This window comes from Ptychodera flava, chromosome 1 (assembly GCF_041260155.1).
Source record: "Ptychodera flava strain L36383 chromosome 1, AS_Pfla_20210202, whole genome shotgun sequence".
In the NCBI taxonomy this organism is placed as follows: domain Eukaryota; kingdom Metazoa; phylum Hemichordata; class Enteropneusta; family Ptychoderidae; genus Ptychodera; species Ptychodera flava.
In genome coordinates this window covers 61290691-61309503 of record NC_091928.1, presented here as the reverse complement: position 1 = coordinate 61309503, position 18813 = coordinate 61290691, and the positions used below count along the sequence as shown (strand labels likewise).

Here is an 18813-nt window from a genome sequence, read left to right as displayed (position 1 = left end):
CTGATTAAAATTCTTGATTTTTATTTTCATTGTGAAATACTATCAACATACTACAATAAATACATACTTGTTTTGCATTACAATCAACTTATCATGATTTTTGATTTCACAGACTCTGATTCTAAGCACTAGGCAATGGACATGCAATAGACACTAAATAAATAAATACCAATTCAATTATTTGCATGTAAAGATATTCCATATTTGTCAGAGTCGTGGAAATTCTTCATCCACAGAGAGTAAGCAGTGGTTTTTTCCTCTCAATATAAATAAAATCCATCAGCCGATGTGAATTGACTTTGTGTCTGAATCACATCAGAAACCTCAATAAATAGGAATTTGTTGATAATATTTTGGTTAAGATTTGTTCATTCTAGTCACTGAGTTCACTATCAGAGTTGTGTTCTTGAATTTCAATTTGACTGACGGCTTCTTCCAGTGGAATTGGTCTGCCATCTGGACCCACTGTCATTGGTTTTATAACACCCTCTCTGAAATACAAAAATAGTCAATGAGTTTTACAGACATACCATGCATTAATAATACAGTACCATATCCTCCTTACAGGAGGAGTCTACAATTTTCTGACAATGCCTTCAAAGCTACAAGGTATCAATGTGTTCAAGTTACCCATTTGGAAATGATACCTTAATAATCAAGTCAGAAAACGCATGAATTTTTAACATCGGTTACATGGGGCTGCTCGAGATTTCGCAAAAGTGGGGGCCAAAATTTCAGTCATGGGGAGGTCACAACATCACGCGTGAAGACGTCCGCAATATGAACATGAAAGAGCTACCAGAATTTTTAAAAGCAAGGAAGATTCCTCCTTCCAAAGCTAAAAAGGCTGAGTTGGTAGAGCTTGCTGAGAAATCCATAGACCTTGGATTAGAAACTAATGTAAATAATGTGAAAGAGACTCCCCACCTTACTATCCAAAATGTTTTTTTGTGTCGAGTTTGTGTTTGATTCGTTTCGAATATGTGTTCCTACATTCTTTTTTTACCTTTTTTTGTATTGGAAAAAATTATTTTTTTTAATTTTTTTTTACGTGAATTCTGTTTACAAAACAGAAAAGTATGTAGCAATGTCAAAAGATAGGCAAAGGATACATGTTGAAAAGTGGGGAGATTTTGTGAACTTTTTTGATGGTTAGCTTTTCTTCTTTCTGTGTTGTCTTTCTTTTCCCTCAGGTCTTTTCTGTTGTTTTTATGTTCCTACATTCTTATCCGATTGTTTGTGTTAATAAAAATGTTTGTTTCGCTTTGGATATTTGCAGGGAAGTTTGGATTTGTGTGTGCGGTAATGTTTTGTTCATGTGGAGAAAGCTTTAATGGCGAGACGCAGCCGGGCCTATGGTGTGACAAATTTTGATAGAGTGGCCCTTTGACGCTTGCATTTTCGGAACCAGAGTGTGGTTTCTCATCAGTCGCAGTGTAGATTCTTTCCTTAGTTTGTGTTTGTAAAAATTTATTTTAATGCATTTTAGTGATCTTGCTCTTCGAGTAGCGAGGCAAGTTCCCCTTTTACATGCGTTGGCAAAACGCCAACATCGAGACTGTTGCTGTTTCGTTTAGCGAGTACGTTGGTTGATCTGGAAGAATTATTGCCCCAGTTGTTGTACTCGAATAATGTCGAATAATGTCGTTCATGCTTATGTTTTGCCAATGTGTCCATCGAATTCGGCCGAAAATCACACGAAACGAGCATTTTTGAAGCAAATTAAGTACCACATATGAATTTTGAGAATGATAGGGAACGATCGACGCGACGGTTTCATGATAGACAAACTTGCTGCTTTTCACAGTAAAATCGAACGTCGAAGATGACATGGTGGCATAATCCCTATAGGAAATAGTCATTTGGTTTCCTGACTTTCTTTTTCTCAGGCATATGGACACACGTCTATGGGGCGCATAGTCCGAGAGTGGAATAGATCACAAACATTTGGAAACTGTTAGATACCCAGCTAAGTTCACGTCGTATCATCCTTATCAATGTCGATCTCAGGCGTTTCTCTTTCTTAACATCATGGAAATAGTGGAAGGTCACGCCATTCATCCATGGGTATTTGTCGAGTTTGCCGGCTTTGCAGTAAAAGTTTGGCATAGTCAAACGCTTAAGGTGACAACAGAGCAGATGAAAGTAGACTAAACTTAGTTTATGGAAATGGAGTCTGTGTTATCGCAATATATGCAGAATGGGGTCCAGAAAGTAGCCCTCACTTCCGGTCAAAGGAATAGCGCCCTTAGTGGCGAAAGCTTAAAATCCTTGAATTACCGCATGGTCTTATAACTCGAAACCGACGTATTGCAGGACTTACAACCTCATTGTTAATCCTTTGAAAAGAAGAATGTGCTGCCAAGTTAATGTATGCACAACAGTAATGCCATCAAATTTTTTTCTGTGAACAGTAATGAGTATTAAAATCAAATACTTTTGTAGATTTAGCAAGAGTAAATACTAGTAAGTTGCTTGTTTTTGGGGGTTACCAATGAAGCACTTTAATTTACTACAGGATTTAAATGCCTCATCATTCATGCAAACGTCTGTCATCACAATCAAAGGAACTAATTGAATCTATGAAAAAGATACATGTACCTTGATAATTTATCAAACATGTTGGCTAATTGATTGGCATGGAATTCCTTTTGTTCTTCTGTCCAACCTTCAGTAGGATTGGGTTTCTCATCCTCAACACGTCCAGTGATAGGGTTAATTCTGTAATCATTAATTGACACGGTAAATGACCAACAAAACAGTTATAATTGTGAATTGACACGGTAAATGACCAACAAAACAGTTATAATTGTGAATTGACACGGTAAATGACTAACAAAACAGTTATAATTGTGAATTGACACGGTAAATGACCAACAAAACAGTTATAATTGTGAATTGACACGGTAAATGACCAACAAAACAGTTATAATTGTGAATTGACACGGTAAATGACCAACAAAACAGTTATAATTGTGAATTGACACGGTAAATGACCAACAAAACAGTTATAATTGTGAATTGACACGGTAAATGACCAACAAAACAGTTATAATTGTGAATTGACACGGTAAATGACCAACAAAACAGTTATAATTGTGAATTGACACGGTAAATGACCAACAAAACAGTTATAATTGTGAATTGACGTGAAACACTGTTCCTGCTAAGCTGATAATCTGCCTGTCCCTTCTTGCATATCTATGGCCTGACATCATGATGAATTATTTACAGCAACTCAAACCTTTCAAAGTTCACAAGTCTATGGGCCGTCACAATCACCTCACCATCTACACAACAGACCGCCCAAGTATATACTGCTTCACTTATGCCATTGTCTAACCACTAACACAACAAAGTGCTGACATTTACAGTATTCCTTCAAATTTACTGTTTGGATACTTGTATGTCACAGGACTTGGAGAAAGTCTAGGCACATATCTATTAATGCAGACAATCATTACCCTGATTGCAAGACACAGTAGACAGTTAGTATTCCGTTTATAAGACATCTTACTTGTGTCTGACTTCCATATACTCCTCAGTGTCACTATCATCTGAGCTGCTTTCATCTGTATTACCTCCAATACTTGTTGCATTCTGTGTATAAGCACCTCCCATTAAACCACGCTGACACAATAAACCAGCAGCATTACCATAGCCAGTGTACTTGATCAATCGGTCCACTGTAAATGTATCAAAGTTTTTCAGCAGAGAATAGAGCTGACCAATAGCAAGCAATATGATAAAACTTCATGGTTGCAATCTGGTTAAACTTCATGGTTGCAATATAAACTTCATAGTTTCAATGCGGTTAATCTTCATGATTGAAGTATGGTTAAATTTTGTGGTTGAAATATGGTTAAAGTTCATGGTCAAATATTGTAAAACTTCACGGAAAAAGTGCGGTTAAATTTCATGATGGAAATACAGCACACAAACAGTCAGGTACATTTATCTAATCAAACAAAAATGAAAAGAAAACAAAAAATGCATGTTGTTTGTGATTGATTCATACAATGTTGATACAATTTTGCATATCATTTGAACAAATTTGACAGAACATTTATCCTGACCACCTGTTCTGACAATTCCTTCCAAACTGTACGGATATTTCCCTGTGAATGAATTGAATTCTAAAACAAGAAAACAGTGACAGTCCAAATCTTGAAGAATCAATATTAACTACTGTACATTCTATTAATGACAAAAAGTTGTTTTATTCAATGCATCAAGACTCACCGTTTTCTTTACAGAGTACAAAGAGAAAATCAGCAACTAAGTCCTTGATTTCTGTCGATGGATTTGTCATCAGGCGAACTAACCTGCAATAGTACCAACAACAAATGCAAAATTACATCTTTTGCTCAGTAAAAAGGTCAAATTAGATTACTCACTCATACTGGAGGAAGTTTGAATCCAATTTTTGTCAGAGTAGCATTTGTGCTTTAACAGAAATGAGAATGCTCTGAAACAAATGGGATACCAGTTAATCTGTCATCTAGATCTGACATTGTTTATCACTCTGTGTATTACAGATAGTTACTCACTTATTCCTGATGGTTTCTCCCTCTTCAGGTAGTGTAGATGCATCTCTCAGAGGAGGTAAAATCTGTCAAGTCATCAGAACAGACAATAATTACTCTCTTATCTCTAACATTGTTAGAAGACTTTCAGTAACGATGAGCTTTAAAATTCAAGTTCTAGCATACCATGCAAAGATGAATGATTGACATTCTCGCTAAATTTTTTTGGTAAACTTCTATATCCATGTTAGGTACCGTGGCATGGAAATTTTTAACAACCCATTAAAGTAAAGCTACAGCTAAGATTGCGGTGCAAATAATTATCAAGATCTGCTTCAGTATGTTTCTTAAAGGCAGTACTCAATGGTACATCAATGCACTGTCATGTCAGTGAATAGCAGGAAACGCACACACACACACACACACACACACACAAAGAAATACCTGGTACATATTACTAAAGAATATTGTCAACATAAGGGCATCACATAAAATAATAAATTCACTTTTTTAAAACTTTATATCAATTAATTTTTGTGTCATGCTGTAGTTTGATAATGCTATTTAAAGCATCATTCTACTGATACTGACCTCTGACCGAAGATATTTCCTTATAATCCTGTTGTATTTACAAACTGTATGCAATGCACTTAACACTGGTGATAAACTTTCCACCAAATAACCACCTTTGCCACCCTGTCAATCAAACAACAAAATGTAAACAATAGGATGACATATTAAATAAATGAACTGACACTAGATTCTTACAAGACTATCAATTCACTCAGAAGACAATGCAATACTTCATGTTAAAGTAATTTCCATCAAATCTCATGGGAAGGGACTTCATATTTGGTGTTTTAGGTTTTGCAAAGAAAAGTTTCATCTTGTCATTTCCAGTACAAAATTCAACCTATCTCATAAGTTTGACAGCTTTAATATTTTTCAAAAAAGAAAAGATTTGTGACTCACCTTTTCAACTCTTTTCACAAGAAACTGTTTGAGAACAACGGCTGTATCGATGTAATGACCTTTGTATGTCTCATGGATATCTTTGCCACCAACAGCGCCCTCTTCAGGACATTTTGGTGTAAGTTCCAGTGCTGCACACATTGGCATATTTGTCAGCAGGTTAACTGTATGGCTATGATAGAGAGTCCGATGACAATTAAAAACAATCTACAGTTGTAAAGTGTAACTACGCTCTATTCATGAAATTAAATAACCAGGACTGTTTGAGGGAGTATGTGCCTTGAATTGCAAAGTCTTAAAACTTTCACTCTAACTTTCCTCAAGAAAACTGTAAACCATTCTCTTTTACAATCAAGAATATACAAAATGGCCACCATCCCTGTGTAGTATACAGAGTACATCTATAACACTTGCACCATCAACAGTCCATCTATAATCTTTGTATACCTAAAAACCTCGACATCTACCTGTGTAGAGTTTCTGTTTTATCTTCGGTTGATGTTTTACTTAATAATAATCTTCTGATAATTGCACCCAGGTCAACATAGAGCATTTCTTCTCCCTGTGTGGCAATAATACAAGACAATGTACTCTGCTTTTAATTCATGTCACTTCAAATTCATTGAGTTGTACTCTTGAGTGAGAACTGATTTGATCATATCAAAATGATATCAATAATATTAGGGAATTTACATGTACATCCATGATTGATATCAGAAAAAAAGGATTGTTTTAAAATCCCAAGTATACCCCCGGTACATATGCCATGCTTCCAGCGCTACTAAACATAAACCAATTATGATATCATAATGTTAGTTTATCAAATAAAGCTTAATTAGGAGATGGGGATTTCTGTCAAAAAACACTTATCTTGATAATGCCTTTGATGTGACATCACATCCTAATTTGTATGACACTGATCAAAGCAGATATGAATACATTTAAAACAGACAGACAGGAAAGGCACATAGCATACTGCATTACAAACACAAATATCATGATAACAAAATATCAAGTCGCCCGCAGAGATAGTTATTAGGCTCTACAGGGGTTCATTAAGTTTTGAAGTAGGGGGCCATGATGGAAAAGTAGGCGGCTTGCGGTGTTCCCCCTCCCGGCCAAAGGCCGGAAACTCTGCAAAATGAGCTAAAATTCACTTTTTACAGCTTACAGTCACTTGAATTTCTAGTTTTTTTCAGGAGAATTATCAGCAGTGTTCCAGGGCAATTTGTGTTCATATCATAAAAGCCATTTTACCTGGAAGATAAGGCCTAAATATCATAATTCATACTTAAAAATGATAAAATGTGGTAATGTTGACGATATTTTGAACAAAGAAAATGACGTTTTTAGAGCCTCTATGCTTTTAGGAGGTAAACTATAATAATTCATCATTATAAATGATATAAATTTGATGTGTAGATGATATTATACAGTGTTACATCTAGACAGGGGGGATAGGGGATTCCCCTCTAGCTCTGTTGAAATGTTGGCACCCCCAATTTATTTGTCAAGGGGGACCACTCCCCCAATGAAATGGTGCCAGTCACACCTTAGAGGTACAAGTAGAACACATGAACTGGTGAAATGCCCCCGAAATTTTCTGGTGAAGGGGAAAAATCCCCCTTGTTGATGCCATCCTGGATGAAAACTCATATTTTAAGCACAGTAAATGAGAAACTTTTCATTAATGTATAATGTTATGCTTAAAATTAAGAGCCATGATGTTTGGTATGAAAATCTGCAGATGAAGAACTTTTATACCACTGGGGAGGTAAAAAGGATAATTTATATAACGATAATGATAAAAACTGACAGTGATTACCATATTTCGCAAATAGAATCAAAGACCCTCAAGGTTATTTGACTATAGGCCTATGGGTATGCTAAGCAAGAACCTTGATATAGGATATGAAAATTTGTACGTTCAGAAACTCACATTTGGATTTAACCTGACGACCGTTTTTGAAGTGAATTTAGAGCTGATCGTGTTTAAACCACTCTGGGCGACATTCTTATTGGCGTCGATAGACCGAAAAGCAGTACATATCATACGTCCAGCTGGTTATATACCTTCACATTTAAGCGTACCGCAGTGCAACGCACGTCGGCTTACTAAAGTTCGAACTGTAATCGGGAAGTTTTTACGTGAGAAAAAAATCAGGTCACTGCCTTCAAAAACAGTTTAAATCCACGTAATTATCCTTCTCTTGTTTCTTGGTCAACTTCAAAACCGAGGATCGTACAGCGAAGCCTGACCTTGCGATCGCTTCCGTCTTCATTTGTTCATCGACCATTTTGATTAAGCTAAACGGCGACAGGTGAAGTATGCCCGTTTTCATTGGCGTATATAAAGGTCACCACATAGGAATCAGCAATTCAGGTAACCAATAGAATCGTCCGTTGCAATTCCGATTTTTATTGAGGCAGTATACGCAAGACCGTGCTGCATCGTAGTACAAGGCGATCATAGTAGTCGCTCGTCTTCTAAATTTTGTTTCACATAAAAGCCATTAAAAAGTTTGATTACACAGCTTGTGAAACTTGTCCGTATCATTTCAGAAGGTGAAAAATATTTTAGCTATGAAAGAGCTCGAATTTCCGAAAAAGTAGCCGGCGAAATCATGAGAGTAACCGGTCAATTTCGCCGGCTGCCGGCTGTTAATGAACCCCTGCTCTATAAGGAAATTATGTTGTACCAGTAAATTGCTGGTACAAACACTGTAATCTGATAGGTCAAGATGTGAAAATAACAATGCTATATTTGTAGCACATAGTTGGAGGAGGTGCAAGCTCTCATCACACAAAACCCTCTTTTTAACTTTTCAATCCAAAATATCAGCATACATGCCGTTATCATTATAATACCAATAAACCACCAATGCAATGAGCAAACCACTTGGTTTTGAACAGTTCCATGTCACATTATGTACTCACTTCACTAAGGCCAAAGTAATTAAATTCTTTGTTTTGCGTCCACTCTAAATGGGAAAAGGTACGCGTCTAAGCGGCTGAAAAACACACACAAGAAAATTAACACAATGTAATTTGATTGCAGCAAATAAAAAATTGTGACAAAATTTTAGTTCAGAAAAGCTAAGCGGTTATGTCCTAAAATTTCCTATTCAAATACACTGTGTGTGTTTTCCATGAAAACCTTAAAAACCTAAGCGGTGGGGACGCAAAACAAAGAATTTAATCACTTCAGCCTAATGAATATATGTCATGAACTGGTAAAAATCTCATCACTGGGTGTGGTTTACTGCTGAAATATGAATGACCTTCTTATAAATTATGAAATTATATGAGCAATTGTTACACATACAAAATCTCTATATAGGACTGATATCAGATAATTGTAGGATAGGCTTTACTATATCAGTTATGTAGGGCATCTTATAGGGCATACATTGTCCTTTAAAACGTGTAGGGTGTCCTATAGGCTTCTGTTTAGATTGTAGGACAACCAACACTTATGCAAAATCTGTATAATTCCCGAACCTAACATCAAACTCACCTGCATGATGCCATTGAACAACGCCCTCACATCAAACTTATCTGATGCTATTGAACAACGCCCTCACATCAAACTTATCTGATGCCATTGAACAACGTAACGCCTTAACATTGAACTCACCTGATGCCATTGAATTATGCCCTCACATCAAAATCACCTGATGACTTTGAACAACGTCCTCACATCAAACTTGTCTGATGCCATTGAACAGCGCCCTCACAGAGGTATTTTGAAGTGTCAAAAACTGACAAGTGAGGGACCAAGTGTGGGACACGCAAACTGCAATATACGGCACTGTGAGGGACATCCCGCACTGTGTAAAATATGGGACTCTAAGGGAAAGTCCCGCAATAAAAATATACAGGATACAGGATTCTGAGGGACTGGGCACCCCCAACGACGTGAATGGGCCTTACTTTATGAATATTCAGCTGTATTTTACGAATATTCTATATTTCGTTTTGAGCAAAATAATGATAAGGAAAAATAAATTTCTTTACAGTCAATTCTTCACGGGTCCTGTCTGACATGGCGCTAAAATTGCCACCACTGTCGATATGGCGAGAAATGGTACAACATCAAGAGCATATCGTGCGTCGAAGTTGATCGAAACATGGACATAAAAAAAGACACCCATGATCAAAATGCTTGTAAAATCTGTCTGAAGACGCTTATGACATAGATATAACCACTGTTTTATTCTTAGAAACAGTGAAAACGACTATTGATATGCCCAGGGCAGTTACCGAACAGTAAATAGTAGGCTTCATTTGTGTACGTTGCATGGTTGCAGGCAGACTCTGTTTCTACGTTATTAGACTCACCGCGTTTTGATGATTTGTCCAGAATTTAATAGTATTAAGCGTAAACAGGCCCATAGGTGATGCTCTCTGGAACTCTGAGAGCCTGGCATACTTTTCTTTACAATACAAGGCGTAAAATAACTTAGTCACCGCTAACATTTCTGCGATGTAACCATGGCACTCGAAGACGTTGATTTCGTTGATAAACTGTAACATTGTTGTCGGGTTTCTTCGACGAGGTGTTGACATGATTTTGACTGACAGGTTTATGGATGTGATGGGGTTTATCGTCACGTCTTTATGTTTACTTTGAAGTTATGTGCATGTTATGAAAAAAAGTACTGAGAACATCGGACTATGTCTGGTAAAACCAGAGGCGTCTCACTTATTTCTTTTCCTCATATATGTTGTGAGTGTTTGAAAACACTATACAGTCAGGGTAAAACCAGCAGAGTAACTCTTGAATCAATGGCCTAATCTGCATGGGCCCGATCGTACTAAAACATCGTGATTTGTTACGTTAGATATTGTGATTTTGTGCTATTACCATTCACATCGTTGGGGGCGCCCCGTACGTCCCGCAGAGTCTGATATTGGACTCTCTGCGGGACGTTCCGTCAAAGTCCTTTATTTTACACAGTGCGGGATGTCCCTCAGAGTGCCGTATATATTGCAGTTTGCGTGTCCCGCACTTGGTCCCTCACTTATCAGTTTTTGATACTCCGAAATACCTCACATCAAACTTACCTGATCCAAGTTTCCTTTCTTTGCTGTCATTGTTACATTGAACAATGTCTTGAGAATTTCCATGGCTAAATCTGCATCACTATCATCAATAGCTATGTACACTGTATCACTCTCTGTTTCTGTAATGTTGTCATTGGCGACGCCATCACCATGGACAGTAGCATCCAATGCATCAACTAGTAATCTTAATGATGACAATGTCTGTTTGAATTGATTCCTGCAAGAAAACCAGTCATTTTAAATGACACAGTCCCCAACTGTCTTGTAGTGATTTGATGTAACTGAATTGAAGTTTGCACCAACTAGAATATGTGACTGATAAGCATAGGTTTATACAATCTTGGCTTTCTGTTATGGCACCTTGTCTTTGTACAAAGTTTAAATGAAATTCGTCTTGCCATGTCTGAATAATTCAGCCAGTCTGACAACACTAAAAGAAAATGGCCATCAGGCAGCCATATTGGATCATACCACACACAACAATTGACATGCATCTGTACTTCACGATACCCAAACAGCAGTATTTGACCAAACCCTAATATTTGAACTAACCCTGACAGCAGTCATTGACCTAACCCTTAGAGTCATATTTGTCCTGACTCTAACAGTAATATTTGACCTAAGCCTACTCCTTGAAAAGGTCTAAGCACCCTGATATAAATGTCACATTATAGTGTATTGTCAAGATGAATAATTGGAATTGAATGGAAGGGAAACTATTTGACAAGAGATACCGGTATGTTTATGAATAACTAAGACAATAAAACAATACTGAATGGAGTATTAGAGAACATGACAGGATGGATATGTCACTTGGTTTAAGAAACTGTAATTGCTGTTATAGGCATGGTGGACAAGCATTTCATCAAACAGACAGAAAGATACGATATAAACAATTTGATCAGAGTGATAAATTCTTACCTTGTCTCTGGACAAAGAGCTGTCAGAAGAAATAACATTCTCATGTCAAAAAACTGAAAGAAAAATAATTGAATTAACAATTAGATGAGCAATGTTTTGTTTATACCAACTTGAAATCATATTGGGTATGAATAAGATACGATAGATATTTTCAGCCAATGGATGTATATACCGGTACAATAGATATTATTATTGGATGTAGTGTTTCTTTGCTGATTATATACCTGTACAATTAATATTATTATTGGATGTAGTGTTTCTTTGCTGATTATATACCGGTACAATAGATATTATTATTGGATGTAGTGTTTCTTTGCTGATTATATACCGGTACAATAGATATTATTATTGGATGTAGTGTTTCTTTGTTGATTATATACTGGTACAATAGATATTATTATTGGATGTAGTGTTTCTTTGCTGATTATATACCGGTACAATAGATATTATTATTGGATGTAGTGTTTCTTTGCTGAATCAGTCTGACTCTACCATTATTGCAGAATCAGTCTGGCTCTACCATTATTGCAGAATCAGTCTGGCTGTACCATAATTGCAGAATCAGTCTGACTCTACCATTATTGCAGAATCAGTCTGGCTCTACCATTATTGCAGAATCAGTCTGGCTCTACCATAATTGCAGATTCAGTCTGGCTCTACCATTATTGCAAAATCAGTCTGGCTCTACCATAATTGCAGAATCAGTCTGGCTCTACCATAATTGCAGAATCAGTCTGGCTCTACCATAATTGCAGATTCAGTCTGGCTCTACCATAATTGCAGATTCAGTCTGGCTCTACCATCATTGCAGAATCAGTCTGGCTCTACCATAATTGCAGAAACAGTCTGGCTCTACCATAATTGCAAAATCAGTCTGGCTCTACCATAATTGCAGAAACAGTCTGGCTCTACCATTATTGCAGAATCAGTCTGACTCTTGCAGAATCAGTCTGGCTCTACCATTATTGCAGAATCAGTCCCGCTCTACCATAATTGCAGAATCAGTCTGGCTCTACCATAATTGCAGAAACAGTCTGGCTCTACCATTATTGCAGAATCAGTCCCGCTCTACCATAATTGCAAAATCAGTCTGGCTCTACCATTATTGCAGAATCAGTCTGGCTCTACCATTATTGCAGAATCAGTCTGGCTGTACAATTATTGCAGAATCAGTCTGGCTCTACCATAATTGCAGAATCAGTCTGGCTCTACCATTATTGCAGAATCAGTCTGGCTCTACCATTATTGCAGAATCAGTCTGGCTGTACAATTATTGCAGAATCAGTCTGGTGCTACAAAAACTGCAGAATCAGTCTGGCTCTGCCATTACTAACACATACCTTTATCTGCTGGTTAATTTTTGGATCTTTATATGACGTCATCCTTCTCAAGATAGCATCAATACACATACTACTGCTGTAACAAAGAAAGCAAATCTGTGTCAAGTTACGTGGTTTCATTCTTAGTGTTTTCTTTTGTGACAGTTACTCATATATATAGTTATGCTTTGGAGTTGTGCAAATGTATTCAACAGTATAGTTGGAATTTTGACAGGAAAATATGAATGGAAGGTATGATGTGTAGAAATAGTTTCATCATTACCCTACAATCTACAGATCTACAGTATTCTCTCATGTTGACACTTTTCCAGCCACAATCTATATTATCAAGTTGGCACAACTCTAATAACTATATTATCAAGTACACTATATCAGCAACAGACATCAACTCCAGTAAACACAGCAAACATGACTTACCTACAAAGTTTCTGTACTTGTGAACTATTGTAAACTAAATTACACAAACACTTCTGAGCTTCAATTTTGACTGTGAATAGATGCAAATACATGTAGAAGTTAAAATCACATAATTTTTTGAAAGACTAAGGATAGTGCTAGGAAATTTACCATATCTACACTGATTTTGTGTATTGTTTTGATAATACCATACTCATCCAAGTATAATCCCTGTCCATGTGTGAGCCCCTTCACTACTTTTAGAGGATGTTTGAAAATGCTGTACATTCATCTGTACAGTCCTACCCTTGTTTAATTCAAATACAGGAAGGATTAGGAAAGTAAAGTCTTTCCAGTCAGTTCTATGACTTTTCACACCCACAAAACTAGGACAAGGTATTAAAACAATGCGACATATATTGAAGTTACAATTTTGATAGAGTCTGGAAAATTGCACATTTTTCCATTACTTATGATTGTGTGACCCTCCATGGCTCCTAATACCTAATAGAACAGTCCAACTCTGATATCACACACCCCTCCATGATTAGATAGAACAGTCCAACTCTGATATCACACACCCCTCCATGATTAGATAGAACAGTCCAACTCTGATCTCACACACACCTCCATGGCTCCTATTACCTAAAAGAACAGTCCAACTCTGATATCACACACACCCTCGATGATTAGATAGAACAGTCCAACTCTGATCTCACACACACCTCCATGGCTCCTATTACCTAATAGAACAGTCCAACTCTGATATCACACACCCCTCCATGATTAGATAGAACAGTCCAACTCTGATCTCACACACACCTCCATGGCTCCTATTACCTAAAAGAACAGTCCAACTCTGACACTACACACCCCTATTTGTTTATTCAGATTCATGACATCGGTTTTCACCCCATGTGCAATTTCATCGTTTGAAGCAATTGTTTTTTATCTTTGAAGTTTAGGTTTATTAATATTCTGAATTTTACTGCTATGTCAGTTCTTTACAAGAAACTGATTGTTTGATCTTGGAAGTTCAGTGGCTTTTACATGTACTGTAGTTTATGCATGTTTAGTGTTAATCAATGCTTAGCGACAGCATAAATGATGTCTTTGCTCTGAGTTTTCTTCATATTTCAAGAACTAATTCACACTGAAATGTTACCAAATAGTCACTTGTGAATCTAGGCAATGTATTATCGGTTAGATTTGGAACAGCAATATAAAATACCATGTCAGTTAAGCTTGCAAATTGATGCTGACTTTTATTGACCTTTGACTTTGGTTGTCAATCAGTATCAAGGTGATCGTGTCATTCCAGGTCAGGAGATTGTGAGAAATAGTGGATGAAATCTTGTCAGCATATTAGACGTAAATGGATGTTTGAAAGCATACCGGTAGATTGAAGTTTCAAGTGGTCTAGTACTACTGCATAAGTTGGCATGAATTAAGCATGTAGGGTAGAAAGCATTGGGTTGCTTGGGTATAAACCCTTCCCCTTGGGTAATGGATATTGTGTTGCCAAACTGAGCCCCTGCCCTTGGGTAATGGAATTTGTATTGTCACACTGGGGACTCATACTCAGACTAACACTGCAGTAGACAGAACTGTTCAGTTCATTAATCATGAGAAACTTTCACCATTTGAAAAATTCAAGCTTTGCAAAACTACAACATGTCCCTGTGAAAATCACAATCTATGGTATATGTGTGTATATCATGTAAGCTTTATGAAAACATAACATTAAGCTTTTTGAAAAAATAACATGAATACAGTAAGTTATGACATACTAGTTGCACAGCAAGTAAACATGGAAAGAAACTTTCAAATCAATCTGATTTGCAGTTTTTCAACTCCCCATTCAAAATTGTCATATATACTGTGTTATCATTTATTTTGATCAAAATTTTCCGTTTGAGAATCTCAATTTCAATTTTAGTCCCTGACAAATTTTAAATGTTTCTGTGACTGTAGATATCTCATATCTCAATGTCAGTTTTAGTCAGGACAAACTTTACATGTTTCTGTGACTGGAGATATCTCATATCTACCGGGGTAGGCTGTTGTCATCTTGACAGCCGGCCAACACTCACCTTTATCTTCAACTTCAGCGACTCCGTCTTGATCCAAACCAGCGTGTCCTAACAATATGGAGACTCCCTCTCTTTGAGTCATTTGATGAAGTCTGAATTTATCCCGACTGAAAATCCGTAATGTCTCCAAACACTGGGCATGACATTCACTGCTTCTTTGTAAGGTTAGACTGTCTAAAATGCCTTGAATTAAACCCTGTCAAATTGAGAATTGAATTTACAAATAGAATAGAATTCAATGTCATCAAAGGAGTTAATACTTGTATGAACGGTTTTCCATCAAGGATTGAAATCATGTATTTTTTTAACATAACTTCAATTCAGTGAATGGTAAACTATTGAAGACTTTTGTATTCTTCAATTTCTATAGACTTAGGCTATCTTTGACTAAAAAACCAAGCTGGAGATTTTTTACTTCTTTCTGTGGAATGCCTTTACACATTCAAATATTGATATCGTTTTACTGTTTGTTTATCTTAACTAATATTGAGAACGTCTGTGAAAATGAACAGAGAGATCTTGAACGATAGAGACATCCGACAGATATTGTAATTGGATACAGGTTCAGCAGGTGTACATTACTGGCATATTTAAATGAAGCAGATACAAGGCACTGTATACCGGTAGAAATACTTCACATTAAATGATCCTTCAATATTGCAATCCAAATTTAAACAACAATCTCCACATAAAGAAACACAATTCCTATTGAGTTCATTACCTTCTTAAGATCTTCATTGAAATCAAAGGTGAAAGTACTTGCATTCTGAAAGACAGTAACAATGAGTACTGTAAGCACTTAAAGTAATTTGTAAGCAGTGACCTCAGCATTAAAGATGAATACTATAAGGTGGGACTTCACAGGTCTGTCTTAAGGGGCCGTCAATAATAAAAGCTGACGCACGACAAACGTAATTCTTTCGTTTAGGGGGGAGAGGGTAAAAACTCATTTTGTTTTGTGTGCGTCAAAATCGCACAAGGATTTTTGTCTATTGTTTTCGAAGTGCAACTTTGCAGCGAGAACGCAATACTACCTTTGCGTTCATCAAGAACAGAATGACGACAAAATACGGAGACAAAAGACCATAAGCAATTACACCATACTATGGGTAGGTATGTAAATTATTGACAAAGACCTACAATGCAATCAGTTCTATCACAAGGAATAAAATTGCACCAATAGTTCTCCAAACTTGATTAAGGTGGTTTTCTTGTTTTGGTGACATAGCATTAGCATTCAGAAAATGATCGGGAAAGTAGACTGGCAATGATATACACTCATTACTGCAGTATAATAAGTAGGCCTCTACTATGGGCCCTGATTCAAATTGAGCAAGTTGATAATTTACCCACAACTTGAAAAACAAGAGTTCAAGTTGCCAAATGGAATATTTTTAAATAAAACTTCCATAATCAGTAAAATCAGAATACAGTCCTCCATACGGAGGGAATGTGATCAGAACAATAGCATGTCATTCTATCATCGATAAAACTCCTTGGAAAACTATCTGCCCTTTAACACATATTTAGGCAATATCAACCCTGCATGCAAACATCAATATGACAGTGTGCCAAGGTAAATTGCTTCATTTCACAATCACCTTACTGACCATTAATTATACGTAAAAACCATACACTCAATAAATGTAACCTACAACCAGAAAAACCAACGTTATTTAGGCTTCAAGGAACAACAAACATACAGCATTCAAATATATGGCTAAGAATGTTGTGTTGTAAATGCATCGTAATACACAGACAATAAATATCTGAAATTATCCAATATTGCTATACAGCAAGGCACACTAGATCAAAGTGGGGATTCTCTCCCAGTCGGGAGAAAATCTCCCGATCGGGAGACTTCCAAGAGATGTTACATGAATTTAGATACAGCTATTTGATGGCAGTTTTTCTCAAAAATGACAGAAATCTCCTGATTGGGAGACTTTGTCAAAATGTGTAACAGTTTCAAAATGTTAATGAATGAATTCTGGGACATGACTTCGACATTGACAAGTACAAATGGAGTTGATCCACTGCTGTATGCCTTTTCTAAAGAGGGTATCATTACTATTGAATAAATGTGAAAATATACAAAGAAAGCAATGGTGAACTTTTTTGGAACAATGATGAACCCACTGTCAAAGTTGATAATGAACAGTACACTTTTCTAAATGCGCAAATCTCTATAAAATTGCGCAGAATTACTGTGATAGAGTTAAACTCTATCAAAAAAGTCTCTATATCGGGAGAAATTCTCCTGATCAGGAGGTCAACTTTTCTCCTGATCAGGAGATTGTCTCCCGATAGGGAGAAAATCCCCCTTTTGGTCTAGTGTGTCTTGCTGTATAGACAACGGCCATGGTGTTTCAGTTAATGTCTGAAGTGACAAAAAAGGTAAAATGCATTTCTTACAGGTGCTGGAAATGTATGCTTCAGGAAAAATGTCATCAGACACAGTCAGGAATAGTCTGATCTGAAACTGGTGAAACTTATGCTGTAGTCACTAGTACTATTATTCTCAGAATAATTTTTGCCAGACATGCAGCTGAGGATGAGGATGATGCCAACTTTATGCTTTAATAACTTCAGATGTAAACAGCTCAGTGTATCACACAAGTTGGCAACATCTGCCAGCATTACAAATGTCAATGCTGTTTTTATTTAGCAGGAATGACACATAGAATTCAGAAAAAAATCAACAGAACAGATAATTCCCCAGTTAAGAGTATCAAAAAAGAATTACTGCTTTCGGTAAAGTACAGTGGGTGTGTTTCTGTGTCGGTAAACCGAGATTGTATCTAGGCCTTTGTTATACCGGTAGACTCGCGTGTACTTTCTGACAGGATCTGTACACTGGAAATGCATATCATCATCATCATCATCATCATCATCATCATCATCATCATCATCATCATCATCATCATCGCTTCGTCGTTCAACGGGATCACCACCATCACCACCCATCATCGGCATCATCATCATCATCATCGTCAAAGATGCATCGTCACCGATCCACAGACTGTTTGCTTTGGATAATGGTTGAAAAAATAATGATAAACACAGTATTTAATTTATACAGTAATTGTAATGCAGGCTTTCTGCCGCTCGAATCGACGCATCGATGACCTTACCTCTTTATTGAATTCCTGGAATTTGGCGCTGATATCTTCTTCGTTTCCAGTCTGCATCACAGATAACATGGAACGGACTAGTTCCTCCATGATTTATCATGTACTGCGCCGATCGGTTGCTATAGACTACTATGGAACACACAAATTCGTCTTACACGCGGTTTTTGATATTTAAGTAACTTTTAGGTTTTTAGCACACGATCTTCGTCCTGAAATTTACAAAAAGACGACAAAACACACCTTGCTCTCTACTCCACTGATGTCATGAGCTTGTTCTATGTTATGAGCATAGCGTATTGTTTAGGTGTTACATGGGTGTAGTTGATTGGCTAATCATTCAACGATTCAGAAATATGAACCAATC

The 18813-nt window shown here is 36.8% G+C and overlaps 1 protein-coding gene across 2 annotated transcripts; it reads right to left on the bottom strand.

Annotated features, from left to right (window-relative positions):
* LOC139142420 (chaperone Ric-8A-like) lies at positions 1-18751 on the bottom strand. 2 transcript variants are annotated; one of them, XM_070712359.1, is made up of 15 exons: positions 18450-18751; positions 16037-16081; positions 15316-15511; positions 13244-13313; positions 12827-12899; positions 11487-11539; positions 10566-10782; positions 5966-6060; positions 5499-5670; positions 5118-5222; positions 4551-4612; positions 4243-4325; positions 3518-3686; positions 2602-2721; positions 1-491 (listed from the first exon to the last, which is right to left on the bottom strand). In XM_070712359.1, the coding sequence occupies exons 1-15, from the start codon at positions 18537-18539 to the stop codon at positions 374-376; spliced, it is 1668 nt and encodes a 555-aa protein (XP_070568460.1). In that variant the 5' UTR covers positions 18540-18751; the 3' UTR covers positions 1-373. The 2 variants fall into 2 exon arrangements, with proteins under 2 accessions (XP_070568460.1, XP_070568452.1); XM_070712351.1 differs by having other exon boundaries at positions 12827-12902; positions 18450-18750.
* Positions 18752-18813: the final 62 nt, after the last annotated feature.

Coding starts and splice junctions, on each gene's coding strand:
- LOC139142420 (XM_070712351.1), bottom strand. CDS start 18,539: ATGGAGGAACTAGTCCGTTCCATGTTATCTGTGATGCAGACTGGAAAC. Junction 13,314..15,315: donor CGCTGAAGTTGAAGATAAAG/GTGAGTGTTGGC, acceptor ATCTATTCACAG/TCAAAATTGAAGCTCAGAAG. Junction 12,903..13,243: donor CAAGTACAGAAACTTTGTAG/GTAAGTCATGTT, acceptor TCTTTGTTACAG/CAGTAGTATGTGTATTGATG.